Source organism: Athene noctua, chromosome 3 (genome assembly GCF_965140245.1).
Source record: "Athene noctua chromosome 3, bAthNoc1.hap1.1, whole genome shotgun sequence".
NCBI classification, from domain to species: Eukaryota; Metazoa; Chordata; class Aves; order Strigiformes; family Strigidae; genus Athene; species Athene noctua.
In genome coordinates, this window is record NC_134039.1 from 63,633,171 (window position 1) to 63,646,566 (window position 13,396).

Sequence of the window (13,396 nt, forward strand, 5' to 3'; positions counted from 1 at the left end):
AAGCGATTGTTTTAACTGGAAACTATTACATAAAATAATCTATTAACTTATACCCAGCAAAGTACATTACAGCAAAATTTGGAGAACCATTTCCCAACAATCAGTTAAATCAAACCTTGAAAGATTAGCCAATAATAAATGAGTTCATGCTAAACCAGTAAATGTAGTATTCAAAACACTGCTTTCCTCTTTTCCTCTATGTCAAATCAGCTTATTACTGAAATCCACTTACGAAAAGAGCTTACAGGAACAAAGAATAAAATTTGTGTCCTGTAGTTTTCTGACTTTGGGGGCAAGCAATCTTTCATAACCAGAGCCAAAGGCATAGTAAAAGCTGAACTACTACTACAGCTCATTTCTGAGGTGATCTCACTTTGTTATTACAAAATCAATTACATAAAGGATCACTGTCCTGGCAAATGCCAGTGCATCTCATCTCTTTATGTATGATAATTTTATTTAATTTTAATAAGCTGTATTTGCATAAGTGGAAAATATTTTCCCCCAGCATTTCTGTATGGAATTCTTTTAGTTTGTCCTAGAAGTCTCAGTCTGTACCATTTTAGGAAATGTCACTTTGGATAATATAGGAGCCAGGAGGGGGAGATGCTCTGTTGGACCTCATAGTTCCAAACAGGGAGGGTGAAGGCTGGGGGCAGTGCTGGCTGCAGTGACTATGAGATGGTGGGGTTCAGGATCCTGAAAACAGGGAACAAGGCAAATGGCAGGATCACAACCACTGACTTCAGGAGAGCACACGCTGGCATCTTCAGGCATCAGCCTGAAAGAATCCCATGGAAGACAGCCCTGGAGAGAAGATGGATCCAGGAGCTGGTTGATTTTCAAGAATCACCTTTTTCAAGCTCAGAAATGGTCTATCTCCATATGCAGGAAATCAAAAAAAGGCAGAAGGAGCTCCTGACAAAACCCAGGCATAAAAAAGAAGCACATGAAGTGGAAGCAGGGACAAGTGAACTGGGAGGAATACAGAGACACTGTCTGAGATGTAAGGATGGAGTTGAAAAAGCCAAAGCACACTTGGGGTTGAATCTGTCAAGAAATGTGAAGGGCAACATGAAGAGCTACAGGTCTATTAGCAGTAGAAGATGAGGGAAAATTTGGGCCCAGTGCTGCATGATGCAGGCAAGAGATCCAGTGGCAAAGAATATGGAAAAGACAGAAGTACTCAATCACTCTTCCACCTCAGTCTTTATTGGAAAGACTGACCTTTTGGGATCCCGGGCTCCTAAGACCCATGGGAAAGACTGGAAGAAGGAAGACTTACCTTCAGTGGAGGAGAATCAGGTTAGGGAGCATTGAAAGAAACTGGACATACAAAAGTCTATGGGGCACAATGTACACCCTAAAGAAGCTGGCTGATGTCATTGTAAGGTCACTCTTGATAATCTTTGAAAGATCATGGTGACTGGGGGAGGATTCTGAGGACTAGAAGAAAGCAAAAATCACTTCTGTCTTATAAAAGGAAAAAAAAGAAGATCCAAGGATCTATAGGCTAGTCAGCACAGCCACACCTCAGTCCCTGGGACACTGACAAAGCAAATAATTCTGGAAAACATTTCCAAACTTTAAGGACAAGAATGTGATTGGAAGTAGTCCACATGGATTAACAAAGAGGAAATCATGCCTGTCCAATCTGACAGTTCTCTACAAAGAGATGACTGGCTTGGTGGACAATGGGAGAGCAGTGAATATTGTTGATCTTGATTTTAGTGAGGCTTTCAACACTGGCTCCCGTAATAGTCTCACTGATTAAGTACAAGCTAGATAAATGGACAGTGAAACTGAAAAGTGGTTGAACTGCCATGCTCGAAGGGTTGTGATCCGTGCCAGGAAGTCCAGCTGGAGGCCAATCAAATCCAGCTGGAAGCCTGTTTCTAGTGATGTACACTAAGGGTTCATACTGGGTCCAATACTATTTAACATCTTGATTGATTACCCGAACAATAGGACAGAGTGTTCCCTTGGCAAGTTTGCAAACAATGCAGACTTGGGAGGAGTGGCTGATATGCCAGAGAATCATAAGCCTTTAGAGGAGCCTCCACAGGCTGGAAAAACAGGCTGACAGGAGCCTTATGAAGTTCAACAAAAGCAAATGCAAAGTCCCACACCTGGAAAGAAATAACCCCATGCAACAGTATGGGCTTTTGAGCCAACTGGCTGGAAAGGAGTTGCAAAAAGGCTCTAGAAGATATGGTGGACTCCCAAGTTGACCAGAGTGAGCAATGGATCTTTGCAGCAATGAAGACCAACAGCCTCCTGGGTGGCATTAACAAGAGTTTCTGTCACCAACAGATCAAGGAATGTGTTTATTCCCCTCTACTTAGCACTGGAGATGCCACACCTGGAGTGCTGTTTCCACCCCTGGGCTTCCCAGTTCAAGAAAGAAATGGACATACTGGAGCAAGTCCAGCAAATTGCTACAAAGATAAGGGATTATAGCATTTGTCATATAAGGAGAGCCTGAGAGAACTGAGATTGTTTAGCTCAGAAGAGATATGGCTTTTTCCTGCTGTCATCTCTAGGCAGTTGAGCAAGTGCATGAAGCCCTGTTTTCTACATGTCCCATCAAGCAGACGCCATGCAAATGAGGTACTGCTCTTGGTGCATTTTAAATGAACAGAGCCATACCTTTTTTTTCCTGGTGATTGGATCTATGATCTAAGTCTAGCTTATGAAACTGCTTCTTGGCAGAGTTTTAGTTATCACATCAGCAGCTGTGAAATGATGAAATATCTGTATAGATGTTTAGACTTCAGTCTATCTGCTGCTTCTATACTAAGAACTTGTTTGCCTTCTGTGATTGATAAGGCTTTTGTAAGATAAAAGTGAAATGGACAATTGAAGACTAGCTGAGGGAATCCAAACCAGAACTGTTAGAACTTCTGTCTACTGCTGCTTGTTCATCATCCCAAGAAAACCAAAAAGCTTGATCATGAAAGAAAAAACAACATTTTTTTTTTTAACTTAATATGAAAGCAATAAGCAGTCATCATATATACCTTTTGATTCTAGGATCTCAGCTATCTGTGTTTTCACTTTTTGACTGGTAGTTTAGCCTTCAAACCATTGGTTTCCATTTTTTCCAAAATGCTGATGAAAACTTGTCCATTGAAGAAAGAATTAAAAGCTTTCCTGTAAAGGAGAAAAAAAAATAAATGGTTAAACTAAAGAAAAAGTGCAGAACTACATCTTAGCAGAGCTCAGCTATTTGTGAAAGGACATGGAGATCTCTTTGCAGGGTATGTGCATAGCACTGTGGACACTCAGTGTGGTGCAAAACCCATTTGCATTATGTTGAGGGAAAGCAGATGACAGGGCCAAAATCCCAGCTGAAAATTTGTGCTGGTCTGTTGAAGAAAGGTGCTGATGACATTCCTGGTAAAGAATGTAGAACATGCTTTAAGTCCCTTAACTTATAGTCAGAAACTGGGCTCTAGAGACTTGGGGGCAGTGCCAGTGAGAATACAGAGGTGCTGTCATGGGTAGTGGGAGGAAGCTGTTGCAGTTGTAGCTCTGCTGTACATTGCACCTCACCGCCTATTCTACATTTTACTTCCCTTCCTTACCTGTCTTTCATACACCTGCAGATGAGTTCTGAAGGGATGTCTGATATTGCATGGGTGTACTTTCTGCCCCTTCTACTTGCACTTCCTACTCCAGGAGCATAAGCTTCTGTTTTGGAAAAAAAATTCCTCCTGTACAGCCAAACCCTCTTTGGGGAGTCCTTGCTATTGGTGCTCGTTTGCCAGTCTTTCAGCTGTGCATGCTTGTGTCTTTGAGTAGCTGGTTTTCTTCACATGTGCTGTCATCTCTAAGTAAAGAAAACTGAACTGGCTCTTGTTCCCTTCTCAGGTAGGTTGGGCGCGCGGCAAAATGAATGGCTAGCAGCTCTATGCTTTTCCACTGACACAATGACCAAGAGCTGACAGCATGCCCAGGGAGGAAAAGAATAAAAGGGAAAATATCCCTGCTGCCTGTTGGCATCAGAAATGATGGATGCAGAAGAAGCAAAGTGGGGTCTGCAAAATAGACTTGCCAATCTGGGAACCTAAATGTTTAGGTGCTGGCATTTCTTGAAGATCCCTGTAATGCAAAACCCCTCCTCTGGGAAACTCAAGTCCTAAAGATCTCCTCCTTCAGTACAACTTTTGCATTTGTCCTTTACTTCCTCCTAGTCCTCAGAAGAGGCAAATTACCCTCTGTCACGTTTAAGTGAAGAATTCCAAAATCACCTCTAGAGACTGTGATGTCTGTAACCAAGGGCAGGGTCTAGTCCATTTGTTGACATAGTTTCCTTCATTGTTTTGATCCCCCAAAGGTCTAGATTTCAGTCACACCGTTCTGTCTCTTGCTCGTGACAGTTCCTTTCACACATGGTTTTCTCACACAGTCATAGCAAATCTAGAGATTTCAGTAGATTCAGAAGTGATAAAACTCAGTGAATATACACAGGGAATCTCATTGTACTACTACTACAACAGTCTCTGCTGTGAATCTGGTTTGAGGCTGGATTTAGGAAGGTTGAAGTCTCCATCAACCTCTCATTATTTTCTGGGTATGCAACAATTTGATGGATGGAGGTGTTTCACCATTTTATTGAAACAAATTAAAAATATAATCCTGCAGCCAGAGGGATGATAAAAAAAAAAAAAAAAAGTGTAATAACTGCAACCTGTTGTCTGTATGAACTGCTAGGAAAAAGAGATCTATGATTCTGTGCCCATACAGCTAATAAATTTTACACTAAGTAGTCATGGAAAAGACAACAGAGGGAGAGAGATAGTTCAAGGGTAGGGACCAGACATTTGCAGTTTCCAGTCCTAGCTGAATTCAGTAAATGCAACGCAAAATCTGTTTGGTTTTTTGATCTGTGCTTAGAGATTTTACATTACCAGCCACCCTGTGGCACACTTCATGGTGACTCTTGTATTTTCATGCACACTCTTATATACTCATTAGATACCCTGACGCCTCTATGAAAAGTGACAGATCCAGGTTTGAACCCTTTCAAAATCTGGAGGAAAGTGGATTCAGGTGAGTTACTGCACAGAGGAATGCTTTAGCTACTGCGCTACTATGTAAAAGCTGATGACCACACCATGACTACCACCACTACCATGAAGTTCTTGGAAAAAAAATATGTGACTGCTCACTGAAGGTGTATGGACCTCAGCTTTCCTAAAGAATTACACACCTGGGTAGACTTGGACTTGGGATCATTTAACCTGTCTCAAATGGCCTCCAGCAACATACAGATAGCTATATACCAAGATCAGCTTCTGAGGCTGTTTAAAAGAGCTCTGGACAGAAGATAGAGTACCTATAATATTTCAGATACTTCACTGAGTTAAATGAGTGTACATGGGTTGTTTTCTTGTGTGTATACAACAGTCTGGGTTCCAGTTTTGTGGTATCTTGTATCTTCCCTTAAGTGCTCTACAAAAGTAATGAACTAAGACCTAGAACTTTATTTTAAGATAGGTGAGAAATATTACTTATAGATTACTATTGATTAAGAGAAAACATTGCGAGACTGATCATGTTTGCAGACATCAGTCACTGGCACAATTAGGACTACTACCAGGCATGCTCATTCTGATCCATCAGTCACTGGATACCATTCTGCTATCAGTTTCTTATCTAACTTTTATATATATACAATTTTATATACAGGTTTGTTTTGTGGGGTTTTTTTTTGTTTTTTTTTTTTTTTATGATTGTACATTGTGTTTTTCCTTCAAAGGAGAATTTTATTCAAAGATTACAATATATTCAAAATCACAGATGGAATTTGTTTCATGGTTAGAAATGAAATAATCTCTTACTTTATCTACATTTGCCTCTTTTTCTGTATTAGGTCTCAGAAGTTTTGGAAAGGTTTCCTGCAGCCTGAAATGACAGAGAACCCCATATAAAGGACATCCCTATTTTACACCTAAGGAATATTGCTTAATAGGTATTAATCTGAAGAAATATATTGTATGGTAAAGCTTTTGACAGACTACCAACATTCTGAACACCCAGAGATTATTCAATTTTTGTCTGATCAGAAGCACCTAATGTCACCACACATGCTACAATGAAAACTCTAAGACAAATACAAAGTTTTGGTATGTGTGTTACCCATACATATCCTATAGCATCCAGTATGGTGTTTGCCACTCTCTTAGTTTCTTGCTGCTCATCTCTGAACATAAGAGCTCGTCCACTTGTTTCTAATTCACCTTTCCTTTCTATCTGGAATGCTCCTACAGAACTTTGTACTGAAAGGACTGGAGTGCGGCTGGACATGAAAGTTTTTTCTCTCATTGGAAGCACATTGAAGACATCCATTGGGCAAAACATCACTCTTTTCTATCCAGACAGGCTTGGCTACTATCCTTACAAAAATGAAGTCACAGGAGAGGCATTCAATGGAGGACTCCCTCAACTTTCACTGCTGGAGAATCATTTAAAAAAAGCCAAAGAGGACATCCAGTTCTATATTCCTTCAGATGAACAGTTTGGATTAGCTGTCATTGACTGGGAAAACTGGAGACCTGTGTGGATAAGGAATTGGGGATCAAAAGACATTTATAGACAGGAATCCATTGAACTAGTTCAGCAGAGAGACCTCAGTCTATCAGAAGCCGAAGCCAGGACTATAGCTAAAAAGGAATTTGAAGCTGCAGCAAAATCAATTATGTTGGAATCTTTAAAGCTGGGCATAGAAATGAAGCCAAATCGTCTGTGGGGATATTACCTTTATCCAGACTGTTATAACTATGATTACAAACAAAACCCACATAATTATACAGGAACCTGTTTAGATATTGAAATAGAAAGAAATAATGAGCTTAACTGGTTGTGGGAGAAAAGCACAGCACTTTATCCATCTGTCTATCTAGAGACAGCCTTAAGATCTTCCAGAAATGCCCAGCTCTTTGTTCGCAACAGAGTTCAAGAAGCCATTAGAATTTCGTATGTCTCTAACTCTACTCATCCCCTTCCAGTTTTTGTATATACACGTCCAGTATTCACAGATGTCTATGAGGAGTATCTCTCCCAGGTGAGTGGAGCTAGACCTTAAATATTTCACATTTAAGTGGAAAGAGATTACAAGGTGACACTTATTTAGCAAATAGGCTAACTTTTATCAGAAAAAAAGTGTGTAGATTTTGTATAAAATATTAAATTAATCCACCTAAGAAATTTCACCAAACAGAACACAAAGAGGTCCACTGTCAAACCTTCCTCATGACATTTATCAAGTAGTGTGTTATTCTCTGAGTAGTCCTCACATGTAGCAAAATATCACAAAGCTAGAAAGCATATTTAGTACACCAGGTCAGACGAAAGAAGTATGAGTAACTTCTTCCAAAGAAATTTAGTAAAACTAGGCTGGCTTAATGTCTGCTTTTTAGGTTAAGGAAAAACAATAAAAGGAAGTCTTTGTTTTCCTTAAAAAAGGGTTTAAGAGCTAGTGAAAAAATTAGTTGTACTCAAGTAGCTTTCGAAATGGTATTTCAGCATCTCATGGGTTCACAGAATCACAGAATCATTCAGGTTGGAAAAGACCCTTGGGATCATCGAGTAAAACCATCAGCCCTACTCTACAAAGTTCTCCCCTACACCATACCACTACTACCCCAACAACTCATCCAAACGACCCTTAAACACATCCAGGGATGGTGACTCCACCACCTCCCTGGGCAGCCTATTCCACTGTCTGACCACTCTTTCTGTGAAAAATTTTTTCCTAATGTCCAGTCTAAACCTCCCCTGTTCCAGTTTAAAGCCATTCCCCCTTGTTCTGTCAGTAATCACCTGTGAGAAGAGACCAGCACCAACCTCTCTACAATGTCCTTTCAGGTAGCTGTAGAGAGTGATGAGGTCTCCCCTCAGCCTTCTCCTCCTCAAACTGAACAGTCCCAGCTCCTTCAATCGCTCCTCATAGGATTTACTCTCCAGGCCCTTCACCAGCTTCGTTGCCCTCCTCTGCACTTGCTCCAGCACCTCAAGATCTCTCTCGTATTGAGGTGCCCAAAACTGGACACAATACTCCAGGTGTGGCCTCACCAGTGCAGAGCACAGGGGGACTGTCACCTCCCTACTTCTGCTGGTCACACTATTTCCAATACAAGCCAGGATGCCGCTGGCTTTCTTGGCCACCTGGGCACACTGCTGGCTCATGTTCAGCTGCTTGTCAATGAGAACCCCCAGATCCTTCTCTTCCAGACAGCTCCAGCCACACCTCCCCCAGCCTGTAGCCATGCAGGGGGTTGTTGTGGCCCAAGTGCAGGACCTGGCACTTGGCCTTGTTGAAGCTCACCCAGTTAACACTGGCCCAAAGATTCAATCTATCCAAGTCTCTCTGTAGTGCCTCCCTACCTCCATGCAGATTGACACTCCCACTTAACTTGGTGTCATCTGTGAACTTACTGATGATACACTCTATATCCTAATCAAGATCATCAATATAGATTATCATTTTATTGCAGTTGTGGATACACTTTTCCCTTCACAGTTTTATATACATCTACCCTATCAGAGATACCACCAATCTGGGGAATCTTTTCCTGGTCATGTAGGACATGAGAAAGAGGAAGTTACAGGTTGTGCTCCTGGTGACTGCATTGTGCCTGGTGACTTCTCACATTCTGGATAGAGCACCACCAGGCATTGCTCCCAGCTCCGTGGATACCTTCAGAGAGCAAAGGGTGCTGTCAGGGTCCCTGTTGGGTTTCTAGGTAATAATTTAAATCCTGTAATCCTTACATTCTTCCTTTCCATGTGTTCTGCCCTGCAGTAAATTGTTTTTCCCTTGTTCTTTTTCTACCCATTGTCCTCTCCCATTCCAGATAGGCATTAAGATTTTGTTAGGGCTGGGCTAATAGCTGACCCTAAAAGGAGAACTGAACAGAAACAAATTTCCCAAACCAATCTCTGTAAAAGGCCAGAGCCATTCTCTGGAGAAAAGAGATTCCTGTTGGTGAAATCTCTTTCTCTTGCTACTTTTCTGCTTTAGCACTTTCTGGTAACTGAAATTAAATTTAAAAAAAAAAAAAAGGCAAAAAAAAGCAAAAAAAAAAAAAAGCTGTGCTTTCCAGCCTCTGCTCCTCTGCTTCAGGCAGTTACTGAAACCAGTTACTACCAACTCTGAGCAGCCAGGGGGCAGTGCAGCAAATTCAAACTGAAAATAGTTGGAGGACTGTATGTCATATGCCTAATCACTGGCTCAGTTTTACAGCCTTGTTTTTCTAACCGGATGACATATAAATTGGATATAGTTGGCAACATTTTCTGGCATCACCTGTGCAACCCAATCCCAGAATAAAAGTGTAATTGAGACCAGAATGTTTTCAATGTGTATAATTGCTTGCTGTCTTCAAAGTAGTTATTTTGGATATGTAATTTATTATATGCATTATACATTTTGCCCTTATGTTATAGATTACTTACATTAGTATGATTCTTTGCCCATTTCCCCTCAGGATGATCTGGTAAATACCATTGGGGAATCTGCTGCACTGGGTGCTTCTGGAATTGTGATCTGGGGTGATATGAATTTAACACAAAATAAGGTATGCCAGATTAATTATTACATGACATTTTTAAAATGAAAAGGATATAAAGCATTATGATTACTTATATCTTCCATTTTTAAAAGGATGACTCCATATTGCCAGCAGCCTTCTCCAGTCAAAAAACAAGCACATTTGAGGCTTATGAAGATTGTAATTGACTACACAGAATAGGAGTTCAATCTTTCAAAGTATCAGTGTTGGCTCTGAGTAACTGGACAAGCTACCATGATAACGGTAGGCAAGTTAGCACTTGTTTAGTTAAATTAAGGAAAGAATTCCTGTATCTTCCTTACATTCCAGTCATGAGCTACAAAAAAAATTACTTGTGCTTGTCCAGAAAAATTTTTAAAAGGCCTTTCTGCTTTTTAAAGTGGTGCACTTAGCAATAATATTTAAATCACTAGGAGGAGTCAGTCTGTGATTTCAGCTCTAGCGTGTTCTGTGTGTTATAAGTACTAATTTGATTAGTTTCATTTTAAGAAAGATCTGAGTCAGAAGAGGGAAAAAAAATCCAATTTGTTTTAGGAAGGTCAAATACATAGCTTGAGAAACATTGATACAAGGATGTTCAAATAAATCTTTCAAACTAGCTCATTCATACCCAGGCAAACTAGATATAATAAACTACTGTATGGGAAGACCCTTCTGAAGTCTTCTAAGAGCAAAGAACTGAAGCTCTTCAGCACTGCTGGGCCTGCTTTCATAGAAAGCATGGCTAAATAAATCTTCACAGCTCTGTAAGGGTCAAATTCCCAAAAGCATCCCACTTTTTGTATGTGCCTGCCTTTGAGAAAGGATATAAATTGCACATGAAGCTTTTTTGCCCATTACCCCAATACCAGAACATAGATGAGCAAAAACTTTCACTGCTTGAATTTTGAGATTTGTGTGAGCACATAGAAGTTTTCACAGCCCAGTCAGACTATGTATTTGTGCATTAATTGCACCTTTTGTTTTTTACAGCTATCAGTCAGTAGCCTTTCAGCAATGAAATATTACTGTGACCCTCACTTCTGTGAGAATTGCATCAACCAAAATTTCTAGGCAGGGTTTTTATATATATGTAAAAGAAAAACATATACCTCAGATTCACCAAAGTGATCTCCATGGGTGTAAATATTAGCTGTATCTACACGCGATATTAGGCAAATGCCCTAAGGAAACATAGCATCAGAAGCAAAGAAAGAGTTCCCAAAGCCTCTGGTTATTAAACTGCACCAAGCACACACACAATATATGCCAACTTCATGATCAATTAGAATGGTCAATTCTCTTAATATATTTTCAATTTGATCATCCTCCCCAAAATGGTTTTCCATTCAAAAATGCCGTGGAAGTTCCCTATGCCTGCAGCCTAGCTATTTAGGTCAGGGGAAAATCGAAGAGTCTCACACAGATGATTTGATAGAAAAATTCTTTGTTCAAGCTGAAGAAGTGAGGGTTTTTTCCAAGATCCCTCCAAACGATTCAAGACAAAAAGGAACTTCAGTCCTTCATGTAACTTGTTTAGATGCATCCGATTCAAAATGCTGCATGAAATATACAGATAAAATGAAAGCTGAAAGTTGTCTGCTTTCTGATACAAGTGCTTTTCATAACAACTCCAGCAACTACCCAACATAAATTTTCTGTGATCCTTGAACTACATAGCAACTTCTCAGGTAAACTTGCTTCCACCAGCTATAATTATTATCAAAACCATAGGAGAAACATTCATAGATACCCACTACGGTACTGTTATTAGAATGACAGCATTTTAAAATTAAAAAAAAAAAAACAAAAACAAAATGTAAATTAAAATTAAAACTAGTTACTAATTAAAAACTAAATTATGCAGGTATGATGTTCTTTTCACAGAACACCTGTAGAGATCTGGACAACTACCTTCGGAGGACTCTGACCCCATACCTCATCAATGTCACAATGGCAGCCAGAATCTGTAGCCAAGTGTTATGCCAAGACTCTGGTGCTTGCGCACGAAAAAAATGGAATTCCAGTGACTATCTTCACTTGAATCCTGAGAATATTGTCATTCAAATGACAAAGGATGGAAAATACACTCTACACGGGCAGCCAGCATTTCAGGATCTGCAAACTTTCATAGAAAAATTTGATTGCCACTGTTATGCAGGGCACAGTTGTGAACCTAGAGCTGATATAAATGACATCCATTACCTCCATGCTTGCATTTCAGAAGATATTTGCATTCAGATATCCTCAAATTCACTTTCTAATATAAAAGCCTCTGAAGAAAAGATCCTGTCTAACAGAACTGTATTTTCATTTACTTCTCAGAGTAAGGTGACACCTGCACATACTGAAATAGAAGACTTCCCATCTACCTTTGGAAATAATAAACTCAACGTAACAACTGCAGAATATAACACTGACACAGCTGCCACTAGATATGACTTAGAAGCAAATGATACTCGTACTTTCAGTTGTTCTTCATCCTATACAATAAGGATGTTTAATCTGTTTTGTTTAATTATAATTTTGAGAACCTTAATACAAGTGACCCATGAAAGTGAGAATATTCTTTTCCCTGGCTTTGTTTGATATTCTAAAGATTTTATTTACACAGAAAAATCATTCCTGAAAGGCATGTGGCCTTATCTATATCAGGTAACCTTTTCTATTCCATAGGTGACACTTCAGCTTCAATGTATTTCTTCAGTTTAGTTCTATAAACTATTTGTGCCAAAGATATACTGGTCTGTATATACTGGTTATATCATACAAAAGGATAGTTCAGAATGAGAAACATTTTTTTACAGTTTACTTTTTTAACAGTTATATTAGGGAAAAAAAAATGTTGATAATACCATTTTGTATTCTTCAAGTTAAGCCAGTTAAATACATCTCAACCTGGATTTCATCGAGTCTCAGCACTCAACAGGTTTGATGCTCTATGCAGAAATTAATTTGATTCCGTATGAAAATTAGCTCTTAAAATTATTTGGCTTAACTTTCGATCTGTGGGACTTCACAGCATAACATCTTTCTGATTAATGTAATGTTTCTCTATTTCCACAATATTTTCAGGGACACTCTGTTTTTTCTTTTAATTAAATATATTCACAACTATTCAGAAGGTTTTAACTTTAATGTAAATGTTGACTTCAAATATTACAGCTTCATTACTTAAAATTTGAGCTGCAGTGGTTTATCCTTCTTTCCTACTTCTCCCAAGTTCTCCCCCTTATTTCAGATGTCCCCTTCTTGGCGTTCAGTTGTTTTGTCTGGACAATACTCATCTAATCTGCCTCTGCACTCCCTACTGGCACTGGTCACCAGTGCTAGTTTCTCGAGCCAGCTAGCCCTATATAGGGCTGACTGTGCCATTTGGACAAAAGCCTGTGAGCATGGGACTTTCACTATGCCTGACTATTTCCTGAGCAATCTCTTTGGTGGAAACCAGTTTGTTCCTTAGGAGGACCCAGCAGTGAAGGCTGCAAATGAACGGCACTGGGGACCTGGGACTCCCTTTCTTCGCTTACAGTGCCTGTGATCCCCAATCTCAGGACCACCTTTTTGATCCAGTCTGCTCATAAAACTAACACTATTTGCTTAATATTATTCCATTGACAAAAGCAATGTGAAAGTAGCAAGAGATAACCCAGAACAAAACCACTCCCAGTATCATATCAGGATTCTAGCTATGATTTACATATAGTCAGTTTAAGCATTTAGGAGCAATTAACTGCAGTTTATTTGATAAAATAACCTTTTGAAATTATTATGTTAGATGCTTAATAGATGGTTGAGCTTCTGATGGGTGAAGAGTGGTTGCTGGCATGGACACATTA

The 13,396-nt window shown here is 39.6% G+C and overlaps 1 protein-coding gene across 1 annotated transcript; it reads left to right on the top strand.

The window, feature by feature from the left end:
• The first annotated feature begins 6,100 nt into the window (after positions 1–6,100).
• Positions 6,101–12,146, top strand: LOC141958704 (hyaluronidase PH-20-like). The gene is made up of 3 exons (XM_074901582.1): positions 6,101–7,069; positions 9,495–9,584; positions 11,445–12,146. The coding sequence occupies exons 1-3, from the start codon at positions 6,101–6,103 to the stop codon at positions 12,144–12,146; spliced, it is 1,761 nt and encodes a 586-aa protein (XP_074757683.1).
• Positions 12,147–13,396: the final 1,250 nt, after the last annotated feature.

Bases quoted from the DNA above. Each gene is read 5' to 3' on its own strand.
- LOC141958704 (XM_074901582.1), top strand. From the start codon at position 6,101: ATGAAAACTCTAAGACAAATACAAAGTTTTGGTATGTGTGTTACCCAT. The intron at 7,070-9,494 runs GTGAGTGGAGCT...ATTTCCCCTCAG, and splicing joins ATGAGGAGTATCTCTCCCAG to GATGATCTGGTAAATACCAT. The intron at 9,585-11,444 runs GTATGCCAGATT...TTCTTTTCACAG, and splicing joins TGAATTTAACACAAAATAAG to AACACCTGTAGAGATCTGGA.